The sequence below is a fragment of the Sciurus carolinensis genome, chromosome 6 (genome assembly GCF_902686445.1).
Source record: "Sciurus carolinensis chromosome 6, mSciCar1.2, whole genome shotgun sequence".
Lineage (NCBI taxonomy): Eukaryota > Metazoa > Chordata > Mammalia > Rodentia > Sciuridae > Sciurus > Sciurus carolinensis.
Genome location: NC_062218.1, coordinates 57,200,996 through 57,225,121, shown reverse-complemented (window position 1 = coordinate 57,225,121; position 24,126 = coordinate 57,200,996). Strand labels below are relative to the sequence as shown.

General features: G+C 37.9%; 2 protein-coding genes across 2 annotated transcripts in view; both read right to left on the bottom strand.

Moving 5' to 3' along the window:
• Window positions 1–5,852: 5,852 nt before the first annotated feature.
• Window positions 5,853–14,638, bottom strand: Ccnb1 (cyclin B1). Its single transcript, XM_047555898.1, has 9 exons — window positions 14,339–14,638; window positions 13,605–13,775; window positions 13,355–13,513; window positions 11,012–11,194; window positions 8,807–8,965; window positions 8,380–8,616; window positions 8,079–8,219; window positions 7,369–7,479; window positions 5,853–6,980 (listed from the first exon to the last, which is right to left on the bottom strand). Exons 1-9 carry the CDS (start codon window positions 14,357–14,359, stop codon window positions 6,873–6,875), a joined length of 1,290 nt encoding a protein of 429 aa, XP_047411854.1. The 5' UTR covers window positions 14,360–14,638; the 3' UTR covers window positions 5,853–6,872.
• A 6,595-nt stretch (window positions 14,639–21,233) lies between these two features.
• The window catches only part of Slc30a5 (solute carrier family 30 member 5), a 30,545-nt gene continuing 27,652 nt past the window's right edge, over window positions 21,234–24,126 (bottom strand). Inside the window, 1 exon segment of the mRNA XM_047556351.1 lies at window positions 21,234–23,270. Coding sequence (XP_047412307.1) covers window positions 23,100–23,270 — 171 coding nt within the window. The 3' untranslated portion in view covers window positions 21,234–23,099.

Genomic DNA, 24,126 nt, shown 5'->3' with positions numbered 1-24,126 from the left:
CATAGGAATGGAGATTGCTCTTCAGTGATCCACTTTGGTACTCCCAGTCCGCAGAACTTGGAAAACGGGATGGGAAAGATAAACTTTGGAGAGTAGTCCCCCCGCCCCCACCTCAGTGCTTGGAAATCGAACCTAGGGCCTCGCGCTCGCTTGTCAAGACTGCACCACTAAACCGCATTCCAATCCCCAAGAAGGCTCTAAATCTGAGTCCATGAGGTCCATACCCCTCCTTTAGCGGAGAAATGAGTAGTTCAAGTTTAAGTCTACCATGTCCCCCGAGTAGAAAGCAGTGCAGGCACATGAAACCCAGACTTTCAGCGTGACCACTTGCACTTCCAATTCCTTGCATGGGTACTTAACTCTGCTATCAAGTAGGATTCCCAACACTCCTGAGAATTGGGTGCCCCCAAGTGTCTGCCTTGTGACTGAGCAGGTTACTGTTGAGCCACGAAGGGGTGGAAGGTGAAGAAATCGCTGGTCACATATAAATGATTTGTAGTTTTTCATTGTAATAGTCATGTAAAGCACATTTATTTGTCCTTGTCGCGCTTGCACAGTAGTTTGGTCCTCTTTGAAAAGGGGATATGAAAACATGTTTAACATCATTAGCAATTAGGGAAATATAAATCAAAACTGCACTGAGATTTCATCTCACACTAGTCAGAATGGCAGTCATCAAGAATATAAATAATAAACGCTAGAGAGGATGTGGAGAAGAAAAGGAACGCTTTTACACTGTTGGTGGGATTGTAAATTAGTACAACTACTATGGAAGTCGGTTTGGAGGTTCCAGACTAGGAACACCATATGACCCAGCTATTCCACTGGGTGTATATATATCCTAAACAATCAAAGTCATCATACTACAGTGATACCTGTATACCCATGTTTATAGAAACACAGTACACAAAAGCCAAACTATGGAACTAACCTAGGTGTCCATCAACAAATCAATGGATAAAGAATGTGGTATGTGTATGTATACAATGGAGTTTGTTTCAGCCATAAAAATATGAATGGTAATTTGAAGGAAAATGGATGGAACTGGAGACCATTAAGTGAAGTGAAATAAGCCAAATGGCATGTTTTCTCTCATATGTGGAAGCTAAAGAGGAAAAAGGAAAAGAAAGGTTTGAGGGGGATTTCATGGAAATCAAAGGAAGATCTGTAGAGGAAAGGGACCAGGGTTTGGGAGGCAAAGAGGGAGGAAGTGTTGGGGAATGGTATTGGCTTATTTATATTGTTATATTGTGTTCATGCACAAATATGTAACAACACATCCCATCACTGTACAACAACAATGCACCAACAAAATAGTGGAAAGAGAAAAAAGAAAGAAAAAGGGGGTTGAGAATTCTTATAGCTACAAATTTTCTCAGTTAAACTTGACCACACAGTGCTTTCTCTCCTACATCTAAGAAATACAACTCTGGATATTAGTTTCCTTGGTTTTTTAACTAAAAATTCAAAGGCATAGTAGGATATAAAAGAAGGCATTAGTTTTGCTACATCTACCCCCAAATTCATGGAACATTGTTTCCTTTTATTGTTTTATTAGAAAGTGATGGGGCTGGAGATATAGCTCAGCTGGTAGAGTGCTTACCTCACATGCACAAGGCCTTGGGTTCAAAAAAAAAAAAAGTGATCCCACAGAATGTGGCGGCCCTACCTGTAATCTCAGATATTTGGGAGCCAGAGGCAGAATCACAGGTTTGAGTCCAGCCCAGGCAATTTAGCAAGATCTTGTCTCAAAATAAGAAATAAAAGAATTGGCAATGTTGCTCAGTGGTAGAGTGCTTTTGGGTTCAAGTCCCAGAATAAAACCAAACAAATTAAAAAATAAATAAGTGATCCCATTGTTCTTTTTTCACTTAACCACTTATCCTGACTGCCTTCCAATATCACCTCAATCTCATTCTTGCAAGCAGTTAGCTGCCCATCAGGTTACCCACTGGCCAGATTTGGAACAAAAATAATGCAATGGTTCTTCAACCAGAGAATGCAGCAGATTATGGGGAAGGCTATTTCTGTGTGCTTCTAGGATTCTGATTTGCACTTCTACAAGTTCTCAGGTGAAGTTGCGGTTGCTGATTTTTGATGGAACTTTAGAGAATCACCTAAGGAATGGAGCATGGCACAGCCCATTTTGCCCCATTATCCCAGATGTGGAATACCTACAACTGGTATGTAAGATATAATGATAAGAGCATAATTATAATATTTAGTATAATATATAAGATCTGGATTATTACTTCCAACCTATTTTTTGGTACTAGGAATTTAACCTAGGGTTGCTTTACCACTGAGCTACATCCTCCTTATCCCTTTTTAGTTTTTGAAACAGGGCCTCACTAAGTTGCTGAGGCTGGCCTCACACTTGGAATCCTCCTGTTTTAGCTTCCTGAGTCTGGGATTACAGGCAAATGCCACCTTGCCTGGCTTCCAACCTATTTTAATGCACCTATATTGATTTTGTTTAAATATTCAGATAATTGAAAATTTGGCATTAAAAAAACTTACCATTCTTTTATTTTTAATAACAAACTACTCCTGCACTTCTGAAAGTCTCAACACAGGAATATTCATATGGCATTTTGTCTATGGTCCATTGTAATAAGTTGTCTTCTCATCAACCACCTCAGTATTTTAGTCACAATTCAAGTACTTACTTTACAGCATACTTAAGTCACACTTAAAAAGCAATCTCTTATGTCCATATATAACTTTTTTTGAGGTGGGGGTAGCCAGGATTGAACTCAGGGCACTCAACCACTGAGCTATACCCCTAGCCCTATTTTGTATTTAGGGACAGGGTTTCACTGAATTGGCTTAGCATCTCACCATTGCTGAGGCTGGCTTTGAACTTGGTATTCTCCTGTCTCAGTCTCCTGAGCCACTGAGATTACAGTCGTGCACCACCTGGCAAGTTCATGTATAACTCTTTAAAGGCCTTGAATACACAAAAAGTTCAGTGCTGAGAATATAGCTCAGGGGTTAAGCACCCGCCTTAGCATGCTTAAGGCCAGGGGAGATTTGATTCTCAGCACTGAAAACAAAAACCCCTCACAGTAGTTGTCTATCTTACCCACACCTAGTATGTTAGAGTAGGTCAATGTGTAGTGTAATCAAAGGCAAACATCCGCTTGTCTCTCTCATCCCGAATATCCATATTGTCCCATATTCTCTGTTTATGCTCTTACTCTGCCTGATTTGACCCCTCCTAACCTTTTCAACCTGCTCCATCTATATCATCCTCCTTGCTTTTCCTCAAACAAGCCAAATGGTTGCGTATAGTTTCATATCTTGAATTATTTTTCCTAAAATATATTCCAAATAAAATTAAAAAAGACTAGGCTGAAGTGCCCCTGGGTGTAACCCCCCTACCAAAACAACAAAATAAACATTGAAACAGTATAGTATGAAGCTATTCTTTTTTTTTTGATTCTTTTTTCTTTTTTTGCGGTGCTGGGGATTGAACCCAGAACCTTGTGCTTGCGAGGTGAGCACTCTACCAAATGAGCTATCTCCCTAGCCCATGAAGCTATTCTTTAGAGAAGGTCCAATAATAAAAGATACTATTAGAAAACCAGCATCATGTCCCTGGCAGTGAGACAAACAAATCAGGAGAGTAACAGTGAGAGATGCTAAAACTAGTTAAAAAGAGATTAATACCTTTCCAGCTGTTTTATCTGGTGATAACCACTATAACCAGATGATCAAGATTGTTATCAGTTGTCTAACAATCTGATGCGACTCCAATGATACACATGACCTGTATTGCTGCAAAAATACATGATCTGAACTTTAAAGAAATTATGACACAAAAAAAAATCAAATAGGGACATAGTGGAGTTAGATGTCCCACACTTGTCATTCCAGCTATTTGGAACACTAAGGCAATAGGATCACTAGATTGAGGCCAGAGCTTGGGGAATTTAGTGAGACCCTGTCTCAAAACAAAACAAAAAGCAAGGCAGTTGTTCTATATGTAAAAACAAATAAACCTTAATTGAAGCGGGGGAAAAAAAAAAAAAAAAAAAAAAAAAAAAACTCTAAGAAATCTTTGTAACCATTGAGTAAATTTGAATATATATTTTAATGTATTTAAGAAGATTATGGCTTTTTAAGGAAAATGACCTTAAGTCTTATGAGATGCATGGTGAAGTATTTTAAGGTAAAATTATCTCAACACATGAAATTTACATTCAAAGGGCTTTGGGGGAAAAGGCATATGTACACACACACACACACACACACACACATTTGTAGTTTAGTATTCACTTAGGAAAATAAATCAAAACTGTCTCCTGTGAGAATAAAATCCCTCCTTATGTCCATGGAATATTTATGTAAGTCAATCAAGTATATATCCACACAGAAAACCTTTAAAGGGTCAAAAAAAAAAAAAAAAAAAAAAAAAAAAAATCCAATGAAATTAAAAATCACCAACATAAATATTCTGGCAAAAAATTAAAAGAGAAAAAAAGAAAGCAAAAAACCCCCAGACTACGGTCCTCCATCAGGATCTTTGGGAACAGGATATCCTTGGGAACTGCTGATATCAAGTTCTTTATGTAAAATGTGCAGCACTTGCATATAGCCTATGCATATTTGCTTATATACTTAAATAATTTCTAGATTACTTATAATACCTAATACAATGTTACATAAATAATTATACCATTAGGTATTTACTCAGTATAAATGCCATTTAAAATACTTTTAATCTCAGATTCGTTTTGCTTAATCCACAGATGCAGAACGTGCGGGTAGAGAGAAGTTTGTATTTGGAAAAAGCACTTTTAAAGAAAAACAGACAATGAAATATATAGAAATATAAAAGCTACAAAATAAAAGTAGTAGTAACAATCACAAAAGTTTTTGAAAAGATCAATAAAAGAATCACTTTTGGCAAGGTGAATTAGAAAACAAGTAATCAAAACAAGGAATTAAAGATATAACTATGCTCTAAGAAGAGACTAAATGTAACTTTAGGGCTGGGGATGTGGCTCAGTGGTACAGCATTTGGCTGACATTTGTGAGGCCCTGGATTCAATTGACAGTCCAAATGAGTTTAACTTAGTTTTCAGTGTTCCAGCGGACAATGAGGATTTTAAATAAGAAAACCTCTTTCTTTAATCCAGTTCAAAGGTAGCAAGACAAAAATCAAACAAAAAAATCCCAGAAAACAGTAGCCACAAGAAAAACCAATTTCCCAAGAATTTCTAAAGCATCAATATTAAGTCTACATACCACAAGCAAGAATTTATCCCACTGTAGGAAATCTCTAATGTGGAATATTACATCAAAGTTAAAGAAGAAAAACCCCAAGTATCATATGCTGAAAATGTTAATGGATTCCATACACAGCCTGGCCTATGAAAATTTTTATATAGGCTGGGTTTGGTGTACACCTATAATTCCTGCTATTAAGGAGGCTGATGCAGGAGGATCACAAATTTGAGGTCAGCCAAGGAAATTTAGTGAGAATTAGTCTATAAATAAATGAATAAAAATGTAAAAAATGTTTTACTTAAGTATAGACCTAAATGAGAAAAATTAATTTTAGAAATTGTTCATAGTTTGGGAATGAAGTTGACCTTAAGACCTAAAAATTCAGAATTAGGGGCTGGGGATATAGCTCAGTTGGTAGAGTGTTTGCCTTGCGTGCACAAGACCCTGGATTCAATCCCCAGCACCAAAACAACAACAACAAAAAACCCAAAAAACAAACAAAACCCCCCAAAAACAAAAGAACAACACCAACAAAAAAATAGATTTGGTTATGTGAAAACTTTCTGCAAGGTAAAAGATAGCATAGTCAAAGGGCAAATGAGAAGCTTGGAAAAGTATTCCACATTGATAAAACAATTTATTCAACTTGCCACCAGAAGTGTAAATTAAAATAACAAATGAGATAGAATATTTTTTTTTTTTTGCCAGTTAAAGACCTTCAATTCTAACAATGATGCAGAGAAAACTAGCACATTTGCATGCTACTGATGACACTGGGAAAATCATCTGACTCCACCTATTATTAGAACTTAATGTGATGCACAAATCCAGGAAGGTCTATGTACATTGAAAAGAACTGCTGTGTACAGAAGGAACCTATTTAAAAAAAAAAAAATGACAACTTATATGTCTGTCTATATTCACACAAGACATGGAAGGATACATTTCAAATCTTCAATGGGATTGAGAAGGGAGGGGTAAATTACCTTTTTCTTAAAAGGATACATTTGTATGTTTTGAGCATCCTGTTATTTTGTTAAACCATTAAACAAAAAGATAAATACATAACATGAAAACTGGGTTTAGGAAGTAAATTAAAGTTATTTTTCAAAGTGAAAACATTAAAAAAAAATACTAAAGCTGATAGCTCAAAATTAATGGTTAAAGTAAATCACTTACAATTAGGGCAGAAACCCTCAGAATAAATAAAACAAAAAGAAGAACTAGGGATGAGGTGGTAGTCTTCTACTTTAAAAACAGAACTAGGTAGAAGATTCTCCAAGGTGATTTGGTTCACATGCAGTATGCCCTAATGGAAATAACAGTTTTAGGTAATTTTACTACCTCATAAAAAAGCAAATGTCAGGTATATAAAACAAGTATATTAACATATAGGCAACAATTATATACATCAGTTGGATCCCCTAGTAAATTGAAAGCAGTTTTTTAAAAAAATGTTCCCCACCATCCTTTTAAGACAAGAATAGGAAGCAACCACATTAAAATGAGTTAAGCTATGAAAAATAAAAAGGGCCACAACCTTTATTTCAAAGTATGTAAAGGTAGTATAATATGTACAGGTGGCACATGGTGCCAATTTTATTTGCAGATAAAGTATTCCAACTCAAATTTACAAGTTACACCTTTGCCACAGCCTTGGCTAAATCTTGAATTAGTGCAGAATTCAGCTGTGCAAGAGTGCTGATCTTTGCATGCTTAGATGTGGCATACTTGTTCTTGATAGTCTGGAAAGAAATAACAGTGATTCAAGTGGGAAGATTTATAAGATCAATGCTATAAATATTCATTTAAAACATCAGTTCTTTGGGGCTGGGGTACAGCTCAGAGGTAAAACAACAGCAGTAGTAACCCCAAACACCTAACATGAACTCCTTAAAAGTAAACTATGGGGGCTGGAGTTCTAGCTTAGTGATGAGCGCTTGTCTGGCATGTGTGAGGCCCTGGGTTTGATACTCAGCATCACATATAAATAAATAAAAGATCAACTGACAACTAAATGTGTGTGTGTGTATGTATATATACACACACACAAAGAAAAGTAAACTATATATTTGCAAGCACTAAATCTGAATTATTCTCATTTTTTCAACATGCACTATTATTTTGACTTACCATATGCTTTGTAAGCCCACGATTTACCATGACTATATTCTTAGCCAGGTGCTGCATAACAGGAAGAAGAGACTCTTCGGTATATAACAGGTAATGCTGTAGAGTTGGTGTCTAAGACAAAAACAAAATGTTAAGAACACTCATCAATAATGGTTTTCATAAAGTTTCTAGATGTTATTCAAGAGCAGCAGGGGGATAGGTACTATGTGACTAATTTTAATTGAAATTTAAGACAAGTTTGAGCCTTTCTCTTCCCCAGTTTCTTTTTCATGAGTTCTGTAGAAACCTCTGCTTAAATCTCATTACACTAATGTAATTGACGGCTTGTCCACCCTAAAGTTAGACTCCAAGTTCCTTGAGGCTGGCTGACTTTCTCTATTTCTAGGGTTTAGGATAGTATTTGATACATGGGAGAAATATTAGTTTAATCAATGATTTAGAATGAATTTTTAGTTATGTCATTTGACAGAGTTTCTACATATATAAAGGGCAACAGTTACTATGTCTTTTTCAAAGGGTCTATGAAGATTAAATTAGGAAAAGAAATGAGAGCATTCTATCAAGATGACCTCAGAAACAAGATTATTTTTAGCATCCTTCAGTAGATTCTATATTTAGAAACCAGTGGAAAATGTCTTAATGACAAAATTCTGTATTCAAACAGCATTTACAATTTAAAAGCTTGGGAGTTCTGTGAGACAAGAGCTTACCCATTCACCATTGTCAAGAATTTTCAGTGCTAAGCAAAAAGCTCCTGCTGCAATTTGAGAAGGAGGAAAGTGCACCATATCATAGTCCAACATAGTTAGTTCCATCAGGTATTTAGCCAAAGTATGTTGCTCAACATCAACCTGGAACAAAACCCACATATTAATGAACTTCTTTCAGAGAATTTTACATTGGTAAAATTCTGTTAAGTGCCACAACATGCTAGGCAAGTGCTCTACCACTGAGCAACAACCCCAGCCCTCCCTAATATATCTTAACGAAGGCTTCTCAAGAAGTGTGTACCTCTCCAATCTTAGAGGCTCTACGAAGGAAGTGCAGTGGTAGGGGGCGACCCAGACCAAAGTTTAAAACTCTTAGAATCTTCATTTCCATCTGTCTGATTTGGTGCTTAGTGTAAGTGTTGTTAGTCACAAAAGCAAAGTCACCAATTTCTGGAGGGTACATTTCTTCGTATTTGCTTGCAATAAACATGGCAGTGACACCAACCAGCTGCAGCATCTTCTTGGGCACACAATTATCCTACAATGAGAATTTCACCTGTATAAATAACATGTACTTGAAAAGGAGATACAGTTATGAAGGAGACATACAGCAAAATCTTAATTAATGATGTCCTATCTCTTGAGACAGATTTTAGCTGAAAAACCAGTTTCTTGGACTCAGCTAGGATTCTACAATGGAGAACCCTTAGTTACTGAACCAGGCTCACCTGCATGAACCGATCAATAATGGCAACAGTCATATACATGGTCTCCTGCAGCAACCTGAATTTCATTTGAACCTGTACTAGCCAGTCAATTAGGATGGCTCTCATGTTTCCAGTGACTTCCCGACCCAGTAGGTATTTTGGTCTCACTGATTGTTCTTCCTGCAAAAAGAAAATGCAGGTTTCCTTAGAAGCACAAATGCATGTGACATTTCTGTCCAGAAAAACCATTAAAAAAAAAAAAAAAAAAAATAGAATAGCTTTGGAGCATTTAGAATTTACAAGTTTTTAGTCCAATTATTTATATGGTAAATTTAAATAGTTCTGTCACTGAGGAAGAAAGCGAACATTAGCTAGGACAATGTGGCAGGTTTTAAACATTGTTAGATGTTATGATGTTCAATTCACTATCACTGTGGCTGGTTCACATTCTGTACCCATCATCCTCCCAAATAAAGACACCATACTATCATCTCAGATCTTCTCACTGAAGACTCTAAAACCAGACTCAGCCTGACTGAACTTTTAGGAAATAGAGAAAAATGTCAGTAATTTACAGATCAGCTGGATATCATGTGCTACCACATTCCTGTTCCAGACTACAAACCTCAAGATATCTAAAGAGAATAAGGAACCATTAAGGACTAGCAATGTACATCTTCTAAACATAATCCTCCAAGGCTACAATACAACTCTTACGAAGTAATAAAATGAAGGTGAGAAGAAACCCAAAAGGACCAGGTATGATTGAAGATGTAAATGATAATGAGAAGACTGCATTAAAAACAACTGGGCATATTTGCTAACTTTACATTAGAATGTTTATTTTATTATGCAGAATGCTTCCTTGTGGAGAAGAAACGCAAATGGCAATAGAAAGTTTCAGAAGTGGACCAGGCATGGTGGTGCATCCCTGTAATCCCAACTACTTAGGAGGCTGAGGTAGAAGGAATATTAAGTATAAGGCCAGCCTGAGCAATTTAGTGAAACTTTGTCTCAAAATAAAATAAGTCTAGTGTGGTGGCACATGCCTGTAATACCAGCAGCTCAGGAGGGCTGAGGCAGGAGGATTACAAGTTCAAAGCCAGCCTCAGCAATTTAGCAAGGCCCTAAGCAATTCAGCAAGACTCTGTCTCTAAGTAAGATTAAAAAATGATGCATATCAGGCACACTGACAAAAAAGCTTTGTGTTGGCAGTGGGCACAGTCTGTCAGCATCTTTTTCATCTTTATCTATTATTCCTTTTAAAATTTGAAATTGTGATGCTCTTGACTTAGTCTCCCAAGAAGCTGGGAATATAGGTGTGTGGCACCATGCCTGGCCTGTTAGTCCTCTTAAAACCAAGGAGTTTGGGACTCGCCACTCCCAACTGTGATGTGTGTCTACACATCTATGGACTTTCCTTCAGAAAGAGCCATATAGTATCTATATGGCTATACTATATATAGTATTTTGTTTTGTGGTATTGGGGACTGAATCTAGTGTTCACATATGTTGGGTGAGCACTCTACCACCAAGCTATATCTCCAGCCCTGATGAAGAAATTGAAAACATAATGTATCATTAGGAAATGCTGCCAAGCATGGTGGGGCATGCCTGTAATCCCAGTGGTTTGGGAGGCTAAGGCAGGGCAGAAGGATTGCAAGTTCAAAGCCAGACTCAGCAACTAAGCAGGACCCAAAAGGAACTTAGCAAGACCTGTCTCAAAATAATAAGGGCTGTAGATGTGGCTCAGTGATTAATTGCCCCTGGGTTCAATCTCTAGTGCGGGGTGGGGGAATCCAATGCTTGTAATCCCAGCAATTTAGGAGGCTAAGTGAGGCAGGAGGATCCCAAGTTTGAGGCCATGTTGGGCAAATTAGTGAGACTTTGTCTCAAAATAAAAAAATAAAAGGGACAGAAGATGTAGCCAGGGGTAGAGTACCCCTGGGATTTCATCCTTAGCACACCTCCCCTGCCAATACATACACAACAGGGAAATGCTGACGGAGTCCTGCTTTATTATTGTAAACTGTTGATAGAAAATATCTTTAATAGCTGGGCATAATGGCACATGCTGGCAGTCCCTACTATTCAGGAGGCGGATGCAGGAGCATCACTTAAACCCAGGAATTCAAGCCTGGGAAATATTTCAAACAAAAGACTCAAAAAATTTTAATAAAATTAAATGCAATTTAGAAAAAAACAGACTCTAGTGATTATACTGACCTCAAGTTGTCTCAGATAAGCATAAATATCCTTTACATATTCACTACAAAGGTTTGGATCTGCTCCATCTTCTGCATCCACATCATTCACTGCAAGAATTACGTCAGAAAAAGCCTGACAGAGATATTCTTCTGCAGGAGCACATCCAGATGTTTCCATTGGGCTTGGAGAGGGAGTATCAACCTTGAAACAGAGAGACCTTTTGAAATAATAGCAGAAAACACACACTATAACTTGGGAATGAAGGGCAGATTATTGGTATCACCAACTCAATAAACAATACTACTGAATAGACAATTCATTTTCTTAGAGGAAAAGTATCAGTTTTGTTCAATTTCTTTTTAGGAAGTGATTAATATAAAAAAAGTAAAATTCCAAATTAGATTAAGCTAATTTAAGTCAGTAGAATAAGAGGCAAATAAATTCATATTCTAAGCTTTCTGTCAAAGAAAATCAGCATGTAATGAAGCTGTTTATTAGCATCATGTGAAGTTAATTCAAAAACAAATGATACATACATTGCTGGTGGGGTTGCAAATTAGTGCAGCCACTCTGGAAAGCAGTATGGAGATTCCTCAGAAAGCTTGGAATGGAACCACCATTTGACCCAGCTATCCTACTCCTTGGCCTATACCCAAAGGACTTAAAATCAGCATAGTACAGAGATACAGCCACATCAATGTTCATTGCTGCTCAATTCACCATAGCCAGATTGTGGAACCAACCTAGATGCCCTTCAGTGATGAATGGATAAAGAAACTGTGGCATATATATACAATGGAATATTACTCCACAATGAAGAATGATAAAATTATGGCATTTGCAGGCAAATGGATGAAACTGGAGAATATCATGCTAAGTGAGATAAGCCAATCTCAAAAAACTAAAGGACGAATGATATCGCTGATAAGCGGATGATGACACATAATGGGGGGTCGGAGGGGTTAGCGTTAGGGTTAGGGTTAGGTTTAGGGATAAGGAGGGTGGTAAGAATGGAGGAAAGAAGGACTGTACAGAGGGAAAAGAGGGGTGAGAGGGGTGGGAGAGTTGGGGGGGAAGGGAAAAAAAATAATGAATCAAACATCATTGCCCTATGTAAATTTATGATTACACAAATGGTATGCCTTGACTCCATGTACAAATAGAGAAACAACATGTATCCCATTTGTATACAATAAAAACAACAAAACAAACAAACAAAACACCAAATGATACTCTGGGTTCAATCCCCAGCACCGCCAAAAGAAAGATAAATGAACCTTTAGTCTGTTATAAAACAGGGATTGCTTCTCACTACTCAGGAAAATACAAGTTCTGTTCTGACTACCAAGGATTAACGGATTTTATTACCATTAACCATTTCCTTTACACTCCTTTGACACCACTGTTCAAATACTTATTGAGCACCTTCAAGTCAAACTGATCTCTAGCATCCTCAAGGGCTTTAAACTTAGTAGAGACAAATAAACTAAGATTGATTGTGGAAGCAGAGATAGTATGGGGAAAATCAGAGGAAGCTTCAGGAATTGATGCTTGAGCTGTTTTGATAAAGACAAAAAGATTATTTGCTAAATGAGATAGAGGGTGGGGAAGGCATTCTTAAGTGGGAAAGCAAAGGCAAGAATCAGTAAGGGGTCAGGCAAGGTTGCACAGGCCTATGATCCCAACTCTTTGGGAGGCTGAGGCACGAGAATCAGAAGTTGAAAGCCAGTCTTGTGCTTAGTGAGACCCCAAGCAAATGTTCTACCAGCTAATTACTTTCCTAGTCACAAGTTCTTGGTTTTTAGACTGTTAAATTATTTTCTTCCCCACTCTCTCTCTATATGTATATATATATCCCTCCCCTTACTTTATATACTCCGACATCATAGTCAATTCTTTAATGGTCATATTAGGGATTAAAAAGTTCAAGAAAACTGTTTCATTCAGTGAATTTTGGATAGAATTGGCTCATACTTAGACAAAGATTTTTGTAGCTTCAGGCATCTACTATTTAATATCATTTACAAAGGGGGTAATATAAGAAAGCAATTAAAAACAAAGGTTCTGGGCTGGGGAGATAGCTCAGCCGCTAGAGTGCTTGCCTTGCAAGCACAAGGCCCTGGGTTCCAGCACTGCAAAAAAATCAAAAAACAAAAAACAAAACCCAAAAAACACAAAGGTTCTGAAGCAAGACAGAATGGGCTTAAATTTCATATTCACTTAATTTCTCTTAGCCATTATCCAGAAACTAGAAATAACACCTAACCCTGAAAGAATAAATAAAGATTACGTGAGTTAATGCACATAAAGTACTTGGCACAGCTTGCCTTATGTTAAGCACTCAATAAAGAGTAAGTTTACCAAAATAGGTTCAGGCGAAAGTTTTTCTTCCTTGACAGGCTCAGGTTCAGGTTCTGGTTCAGGTTCAGCTTCAGGCTCTGGAACACACACAGGTGCCTTTTCCAAAGGTTTTGGAAGTTTTTTAGCAATAACTTTTCCAGTAGCTGATGGTTTTGCTTCCTGTGAAACAGAGAGAATGAAATGTTTCTCTATCAAGGGTCACAGCTGGAATGTGGGCTCTTCGGGGGAAGATGGCTCAGGAGAGAGTTACCTTTTTCAGAGGCACTCTAGCCTGCAGCTGTTCACTGACTTTATTGCCAATGTCTCCAAGAGCGGTTCTTGGCCTTAGCCCAGGCTTGGAGGCTGCAGCAGTGGCCACAGGGACACGCTTTGCACCTGCCATACTGATCTTGGCCTTATTTTCGGCATTAATTTTCATGTTCTGAAAGAAGCAAACACTTTTGAAGGCTGGTCCAGAGGCTCGAGGAAGTCAAGGGTTAATTAAGGTGGGAACAATTGAGGCTTTCAGAAGGAAAGCTGGCTGCAAATGGGTTCTGAGGAGAAACCTAAGTTCCAGGTTCTATGGCCTCAGCATTTTCCTCCCAAAAGCTTTTCATGTACCCCGCCCAGCCCCGAAACACCGTGAATTTACATTGGAAATGTGCGTTCAAATACAGACACTTCTATGAGAAGAGGGCTGCTCAATGGGTGGAGGGCTGACTTGGCGGCCCTCCATTGCTTGTTAAAAGGTTTCCCGTTGATCCTCTTCCACCTACTTTCCAGATCTACATCCAAGATCCATTCAGCTCTTTCTCACCTCCCTTCGTCCCCAGAACTCCCCCAGCATGCCAGAGGCCCAGCTAGGCGCTCTCTCGGTAACCCCTCTCCCATCTGCCCCCCATCGCTGCCGTGGTCCTCTCGGGTTCGGGGGACTCCTGCAGGTGAGGTAAGGCACAAGCCCGGAGCAAGGAAGACCGCGTTTTTTCACGGTCCGTAACGGCTCACCCTGGTGACTCGGAGCGCCATGGCTTTCTTTTCACCAGGCAGCGGGTCAGCTGGCAGAAGCAGGTACAGGAACACTGGAGTCTCGGACTAACCAAAGACTTGACCCCACCACAGATAAACAGCCGTTCCTCTGCAGCACGCCGGGAGGAGCTGGCCCGCTCGGGTTTAAACCCCGCACCACTCCCTCCTTATTGGTCCATTCATGGTACTCGCTCGCTTCCCATTGGTCCCAGTCTGTTCTTGCAGAATGCGTTTCCAGAGCGACCCCGTGAAGACGTTCGACAGGGGCGGGGCCAGAGCGAGGCTGCGATTCCCCAAGGCACCGCTCTCAGCTCGCGTGATCTGCCTCCGCGCCTGCGCCCTAAGGCAGCTCAGGGCCACCTGGGAGAGGCGCGTTGCGTGCACCGCCCATCTGGAGGGCGTGAGTGCGTGTGTCTGGCGCCTGCTGGAGTCTTTCCTATTCGGAAAAACGACGGTGGAGCGTACGTAGTTTTAGAAACTGGCACTTGTGGGTCTAGTCCGGTTTATTGTCATACACTTTCCTCCCCTTCAGTAGCAGTAGTAACATCTTAAGGCACGTGAAAGACTTTAATATAGGTAATTCTTTCCTTCGATCATTCCAGTACCTTTGTAGGACGGTACTTTAGATTTACAACATAGTGTTAATGAGATACATACACAAACCAAAATGGGTACCTTATTGAAGCAAAATTAACGTTATCTACATCTCACAGTTACTTTTTTTTTTAGATTATGGGGATTAAACCCAGAGGTGCTCTACTACTGCACTTCATTCCCAGCCCTTTATTTTATTTTTGGTACCAGGGATTGAGCCCAGGGGCGTTCAACCCCTGAGCCACATCCCCAGCTCTTTTCTATTTTTTGAGATAGGTTTTGACTAAATTGTTTAGGGCCTCGCTAAATTTCTGAGGCTGGCCTTGAATTTGCAATTGTTCTTCCTTAGCTTCCCGCGCCGCTGGGATTATAGGCCTGTGCCACCACGCCCGACTCTTATTTTTAAAATAATTTTTCATTTCTCTAGATTGCTGAGGCTGGCCTCCAATTTGTGATGCTCCTGTCTCAGTTTTGCTTGGTTTACGGGCATGCAGTAGGTTTATAGAAGTCTTTGGAATCAGTACTTGAGAAGGTAGTGAAAATTTGTATTTTGTTGTATTTCACATGTGGCCTTGTGTAATCAAACTTTGACTTTTCATGCAAAGGTTTCCTCAGCATAGATAAAAGCTTTATTTATTGTGATGATTATAGCAGTCCAGGGAGGAGAACCAGTTTTGTTTTTGTTTTCTATAGACATTGTTCTAAGAGTAAGTTATGCTTCCTGAGGCAGAGTATTTCACAAGTAAATGTCCTACCTATTTGAGAAATCTTGTTACGAGGCTTAACTTTAGTCCTCCTGTGACCTTCAGTTTGCTAAATTAAGTGAGGGCAAGGTGGAGTCAAGCAGGGTGTAGTATAATGTGCCCTGGGGGACTGAAGCAGGAGGATGACTTGTGTTCAAAGGTGTGAGGCCAGCCTGGCATCTCAAAAATAAAAAGTTGAGTGTGGTGAGATAGGCCTGTAATTCCAGTGGTTTGGATGCTGAGGAAGGAGATCAGGAGTTCAAAGGCAGCCTCAGCAAAAGCAAGACATTAAGCAACTCAGTGAAACCTTGTTTCTAAATAAAATAGAAAATAGGGCTGGGGATATAGTTCAGTGGTTAAGTGCCCCTGGGTTCACTCCCCAGTACAAAAAAAAAAAAAAAAAGGGACAGAATAAAGGAAATGAATAAGAGAAAGGACAAGTAATAAAAGAGGAGGCCTCAAAAAAGAGTGGTGGAGAATAGAGAATGAGAGCACTCTACCAGTCCCAGAAATTGAAGTGAGGGTTCTCTCCACATTCCACTCCTGTCGAATGACATTTTTTTAAACAGAGTAGTTTTTGTAGAGGACTGAGTGGGCCTGAGGCCCACAAAGCCAGGCCGAGAAACGTGAAATGTAACAGTGGGAATTTGAAAGCAAAATTTAAACTGGGCATGGTAGTGCATGCCTGTAATGCCTACTCTGGAGGTTGAGGTAGGAGGATTGCAAGTTCAAGGGCAGCCTCTGAAATTTAATGTGACCCTGTCTTCAAAAAAAAAAAAAAAAAAAAAAAAGGGGTGGGATGTAACTCAGAGGTAGATGGAGGCATGCACCAGGCCTGGGAATCCCCAGTACTAGAAAACAAAAAACAAAAAAACTCCCACAATTTGATAAGTTTTATATTGGTGCCCAGCTATACTTTACATTCTGCTGATTAGTGGGGATAGAGTATTTGGGGGTCATGAATAGAAGAAATGCCCCATTGATCACCCCAAGACTGTGGTGCTCACAGCTGATTAACCTGAAGATCAGAGTTTAAACAGAAGTGTCAGATGACCAGGATATGAAATGAGCCAAGCTTCAAGCTTCAAAATCATTGCTATAGGCTCAGCGATAAACCATTTGCCTAGCCTGTGCAGAGGTCCTCGCTTCCAACCCCAGCACCAGAAAAAAAAAAAAAAGCTAACTTCACTGATTTTCCCACATTATTAACATAGGCCCTCTCATCCATAAAGGTTTTTCTCATTTCTCAGGAGAAAGTTCTTGTCCTCCTTTGAATGTGTAACAATATTGCTTTTTTCATTCTCAGAGCTTGCCTGGCTTTATGCTCTATTATTTTATATATGTTTGGTGTATCTTTTTTTGTGTGTGTGCATGCTGTGGATTGAACTCAGGACTTTGTGTTTACTAGGCAAATGCTATATACTACTGAGCTACATCCTCAGCTCCTATTTTACAACTTTTTATATGCTCAGTAACTAGTGACTTCTTGTGAGGGCAGAAATCATGTTATACATCTTTTGTATCATCACTCTGCTTTACATATATTGGGCACTTAATGCATCTATTGAGTAAATAGCTACTTTTGATAAAAGTGTACCCATAAATTAACTGATTCCATAAATCCTGCAGGAATCTATCATATATTTAGTGGATCCAGATTTCATCAGTTTAAGTCAGAGAATAAGTGGACCTTGGATCACATCTGTAGTGGAGAATCTGATTCCTAGGCCAGCCTACCTCAGTATCAATTTTCAGTCTTTCATATTATGTATTCCTATCTTGCTCTTATGGAAAATTGAGGCAACCAATAATGGGAAATCGTACTTAAAATGAGGCATTTGTAAAGGATAAGTCAGTACAATTTGATTAACTGGTAATGGTTAAAGAGAGGCACAGTAACAGATATTTAACAGGTATTCAAATACCCTCAAAACCCCACTCTTGACCTCATAGGTCTACAAATCTGAAGTATGTGATCATGCAAAAACAACCACAAATGTGGAATGATCTTCTTGTTGTACTTCCAAACCTAACTAGTCCTTTAGGTCTATAAATGCTAACTCTGTGAAGTCTTTCTCTTCCAGCTAAAAGTAACCTTTACATTCTGAACTTTGCTGCTCTGTGAAGGCATCAAATCTCTCTCAATCTTTAATTATAGTTGTGGGTCTTATATTACCTACTGTAATAAGCATACTGAATACAGGGTTTGTGTCTGATTCATGTTTTTATCTTGAAAAACAAATTTACAAATAAGAGGCAATGAATAGTTACCTAGTCCCAGTCACTGTTCTCTCTGCTGGGCTTCAACGAAAACCTTCCAACTGTCCCCTATATCCTACTCACTCTCCTACCCTGATCCTTTTGAAACACATTGGTTCATGACAGTCCCTTACTCTGGGAGGTACACCTAGAGTCTCCAACGTCCTCAATGTGTCACCTGCCTAATCTTGCTGCATCACTGACCTTCTTGATATATATATATATATATATATCATGATATATATATATATATATATATATATTTTTTTTTTTTTCCCTCCTGTGGTGTTGGAGATTAAACCCCAGGCCTTTCCTTGCACGTGCCAGGCAAGTGCTCCATCACCTGAGCTACACCCCAGCCTGTTTTGTATTGAAATTATGGTAAGTACTTCCTGCCTCAAGAGCTCTTGCATTTATGTTCTCTCAGTCTAAAATAGTAGATATTGTTTCCTTTCTTCCATCAGGCCCTAAAGCCTTCTTCCACAGAGATCCTCTTTGACCATTCTTTAGTAAATTCTCTGGCACTTTGGCTTGAACCCTGCTTTAGCTGAATGTCAACTCTGAATCCACAAGGCCTTGGTTTGAAGAGCTGGTTTCCCATTTACTAGCTGTATGATTTTGGACAAGTTAATTAAACTTTTCTTGCCTTAGTTTCTTCATTAGTAAAATGAAGATAATAATTATGTGTATTTATTGCTTAAGCCAGTGTTCATCTGGCACATGGGAAGGGTTCCATAGTTACTGCTTTTTTTTTTTTTTTTGCGGTGCTGGGGATACGAACTCAGGGCCTTGTGCATGTGAGGCAAGCACTCTACCAACTGAGCTATACCCCCAGCCCCACTACTCTTCTTTATAGCATTTAGCATACCTGACATTTCGTTACATATTAGGCTGTCTTCACTAGAAAGTATATTTGTCAGGGCAGGACTGTTAATTATTGATGACTTTATCCCCATAGCAGTGTAGTAGGTGCTCTGCCACTGAGTTATTTCCCCAGCTCTCCCCCACTTCTCTTTTGGTACTGGGGATTGAACCAGGGACACTTTACCACTGAACTACATCACCAGCCCTTTTTATTTTTAAATTTTGAGATAGGGTCTTGCTAAGTTGCTCAGGTTGGCATCAGACTTTCTGTCCTGCCTCTCCTGCCTCAGCCTCCTGAGTAGTTGGGATTATAGGCCTATACCACAGCACCCAGCACATTTTATTAAAAAGGCTTTCCATAACTATGTAATATTAATATTGAAAACTTTAGGTACTATACCACAGTTGCAGGGGGTCTCTCCTTAGACTTTGAGTTCAAATGAAAAATAACCATAAAATGGAACAACATATATCTGAAAAAAATCTAGTCAACCATACTGCATTATCAAACTTGATCAGTTAACATGTACTTAATATCTGGTAACACCAGAGCAGTAGGAGAAAAAAAAAGTAACGATATGGTCATGTAAAATGCTTAATGTAGTGCCCAGCACAAAATAATTGTGAAATAGTGAAAAGCTAAAAACAAACAAAAACCCCAAAACAACTTGAAAAAGAAAATGCAACAATGTAGAAATTAAAATTTAAAAGATTTGACAGTTGTGTATAGCTGTGTAATCACTACCCTGCCAAGATGTAGAATGGTCCCGACACTCCTCAAACATTCCCTTTTCCTCCTTTCCAATAAATCCTGTGCACTCTCAAGACAACATGTGCTGTGGGCAGCGTAACATCTTCCCCAGAGCTGTCCAGGCCCTAAAGCCTAGAACCTATGATTCCCTTTATGTGGCAAAAGGAACTTTCAGAACTTTGAGATGGGGAGGATATCCTAGATTATGTGCATGGGCCTAATGTAACCACACTGAGTCCTTAAAAGTAGAAGAGGAAGGTGGAAAAACCAGTCCGAGGATGCAACAGTGGGAAGAGGGGCAGAGAAATCTGAAGCATGACAAGTGACTTGCTGCTGGCTTGAAGACAGAGGAAAGGGTCCACAAGCCAAAGAAAGCAGCTGACCTCTACAAGGTGGGAATAGCAGCAAAGAAACAGGGATCTCAGTCTATTATAGAAAGACTAACTTTAGCCAACTACTTGAATGATAAGGGAAACAGATTCTACCCTGGAGTCTCCAGAAGAAACACTGACCTGCTGACACCTCCATTTTATTTATTTATTTATTTATTTATTTATTTTTGGGTGCTGGGGATCGAACCCAGGGCCTTGTGCTTACAAGGCAAGCACTCTATCGACTGAGCTATCTCCCCAGCCCCGCTTCCATTTTAGCTCTATGAAGTGACCTATAGAAGCCAGTGAGGTTGCAATAATTTGTTGTTATAACAGCAATAGAAAACTTATACAGACCACTTCCTGTGTTCTATCACTATAGTCTTTATTTTTTTGGTTCTGGGAATTAAATCTAGGGCCTCATGCTTGCTAGGCAAGCAATCTACCACTGAGCTACACCTCAAACCCTAGGTTAGTCTTATATATTCTTGGACTTGATCATATAAAAGAATCACTGTGAACTCTGTGTTTGGCTTCTTTCAGTGTACTTGTTTTTGAGAAGTCAATTTTATTTTTACATCTGAGTAGTATTCCAAATGAATATACCACAACTTTTTAATTTATTCTTATTGATGAACATTTTAGGTTGTTTCCAGTGTATATATTATGAATATGTACATTTTATCTAAATTTAAAGCAAAAAAAAAAATCCTTTGGTGAGAAACATCTAATTATGTAGCTTCATTATTTTTCCTCTGAAACTAGAAAAAAGTTAATATTTGATCAGTCATTATATTAAAGGAACAACAACAAAAAAAATTTTTTTTTTTGGTACCAGGGGATTGAACCCTGGGGTGCTTTACAACTGAGCCACATCCCTAGCCCTTTTTAATTTTTTTTTTTTTTTTGAGACAGGGACTCAGTTGGTTAGGGCCTTTCTGATTGCTGAGGGTGGTCTCAAACTCACAATCCTTCTGCCTAAGCCTCATGAGTCACTGGGTAACACGTGTGCACCACCATGCCCTGCTGCAGGAACAACAAATTTATCGTATAAAAGATGCAAAGTTTGTTTTAAGTCGAAATCACATGCTCCTAAATTGGTAATAATAGAAATAATGGTTGAGAGAATAGTTAACAATCACTACTTTTTATGGAGCAAATGAACTATGAAATAGGCTTCTGTCTTGGATATTATTTAAAAACACTTACCTGTATACTTAATATCTAATTAACCTCTTGGAATGTTGATTTGATTTTTAAAAAAGAGAAATTAATGAAAGCTGCCTTTGAAGTCCAAGTTAAAATAATGATTCTTCAACTTTATTCAGCCCTTTACAACATACATTATTCCTTTGGTTCCCAAACCCTGGTGAAGTAGATTTGAGCAGATTTGACTGCCTTTATGAATGAGGAAAATATATAAAAAAAGAGGCTGATTTGCCTAAAGTCACATGGCTTCCATGAACTGGAAATGGCAAGTTGATGCTTTCAAAACTTAGTTGCTCTAATTTGCAGCTATATCCCCTTAACTGTCAGCCCCACTTCTCTTCTATCCTTATAGTTCTCAATCATATTAATTTATTTTTGCTGTTATTTGCCTTCTAAGGGAAATAAAATTTTAACGTTAGTACAATATTTATTGTACCTAACTGCTTAAAAAAATTTTATTTAAAAAATCTTTATAAAAATTGCATTAAAACATCAATGTGCAATTATTTTCCCACCACTCAAAAATTTTAATATGTACTGAAGATTCTGGACCAAAAAATGTGCAAAGAGAAGACAAGGATTATAAAATAACTTACAGCAAATTTCTAAAATTCCTCACATATTAAAACTGCTAAGACAAAAATATGATTTACAGTACATGTTTGCCATTATGAGATAGATAAGAAAATAGTACCCATACTAAATTTATCCTACTTATCAAAATTCCTAGCATAAAAATGAAACTATTCAGATGCATATAAATAGATATACAAAAGTATATCTTTTGGACAACATTCTTTGGTGTTCATAAAACTGCATATATTATATATTTATCATAAAATCTTTTTGGATGATATATCCAGTTAAAATTAGAAAATATAATTAGATATCACTACTGAAAGTAATTACATGGCATTTTGATTTCATGCTGTCCAAATGTTTACTGACAAGTTTTATTTATTAAACTTGACATAACAACTATTCTTTGATTATTTCTTATAAAGCTACACTTTTCCAGAAATTTGAAAAAATTCTATCCATAGGCAGAGAATTAAACTCTGAATTGGCAATTACTTATGATTCTCTCAGTTGGCTGTTCCAGAACATATGGAGGCAAATGAGAAGTTGAGAAGCCTAGGATTGCTTGGATACCAGTGTGATAAATAGCTTGGAATGCCAAATGAGTAACAAGAAATGGAATATTCTACTTTGGAGGAAGATGGCAAGTAACTGAATAACATGGACACAACTTACACTAAGCTCTTTACCCTAATAAATTAATTATTCATTTGCAAATATTACCAAAAGTAAAAAAATTTATTTTACAGAGTGGTTGGTTTTGTAATACATCAAAAACTGTAATGTTATCCTTCCCTATGCTTACTGCTTATCTCAAATCAGTGGTTGAAGTTTCTTCTAAATAATTTAGTTTACATTTAAAGTGGCAAAACGTTTTACTTAATGGACTTAAGTTATAATTAGAAAAGAGTTTTATATACAGAAAATCCATAAATATAGAATTTTTATTCCTATTTTATCCTTAGGCTATGCAAAAAATGACTAAAAACTTTTCATTTGGGTCTTTGTAATAAACATGTAAATACATATTTACAATGGAGATGCTTTCTGATAGAAAGTAAACATACCGAAGTAATTTTGGTCTTCACCAGAATCCATCATTGTGTCCATTTTTGAAGACGATGCAGTACATCATGTTCACTCAAATCTTGAGATTGCTCTCATACACATAATTCAAATGTGGTTAATTACTTTTCTTATACCATTATGCTTAATTCTGTATTTAAATTTTCTTTAACAAAGATTCCTTGATCCAACAGTAGGGAGCTTGAAAAGTTATTGTACAATTATGTGAAATTTTTGTCCTGGCAATATTATAAACAGAGTCATTTAACTATTGTTCATTTCCCAGGGATAATTCCTGAGTTATTTCACATGATATAAGTACCATCTTTGCAGTATTTCAGGGACTCCATTTGTTTTGTCATAGCCAGAACATCATGAAATCCTGTACTCAGGCCAGACATATGTTGAAAGTATGCCTCTTTTTCCACTTGAATTGTTAAATTGTTTACGCCAGCATCTTTAAGTATTCCTGTAACCTGTTACAAAAATCCAGACATTTTAAAGCATTTAGGGTATTTAGTACACATCTTAAATAATTAATATATTTTTTATAGTTAATAGTCTAAGATAAACCCTCAGAGAAATGTTTATTATCTAGTCAAAATGTTAGATACATCTGTTAAGAAGGTCATTAAATTACCGACCTGACATTTAAAGTAGTAAAGGAAAACAGCTATGGTTTCCATCTGTTGTATCTACCATAGGGCCACAAGAATTTTTCTTTGTGTGTGTGGTACTGGGATTGAATCTAGGGCCTTAACACATGCCCAGGCCAGTGCTCTACCATGAACCACATCTCCAGCCCTAGGGACTGTTTTGATTCCTATCTCCAAACAGCATATATCCTGCCAACTTAGTTATTATTAATTTCAGGTATATTTCCAATAATTTATTTCTTGATAATCAACTGGGAACCAAGATGGATCATAAATGAAAATTTTTACATTAAAGTCTGTCCTCTAGATATTAAAACGATTTTAACATTTTTGGACATAAAAACAAATCTAGGTATAAAAAAATAAGTGATAGTACCCTTGAACTGCTGAATACTGACACTTTCATTTATTTGTTTGTTTATTTTGGTGGTACTAGGGATTGAATCCAGGGCTTTGTACATGGTAGGCAAGCATTCTACCACTAAGCTATAGCCCCAGTCCTTTTTTTTTTTTTTTTTTTTTTTTTTTTTTCATTATTTTATTTTGAGACAAGTTCTTTCTAAGTTGTGCAGGCTGGCCTCCAACTTGCAATCCTCCTGCCTCAGCCTCCTGAGTAGCTGGGAATATAGGCATGCACCCCTACATCTGGCTAAGATTGATATTTCTGTAAAGTAAT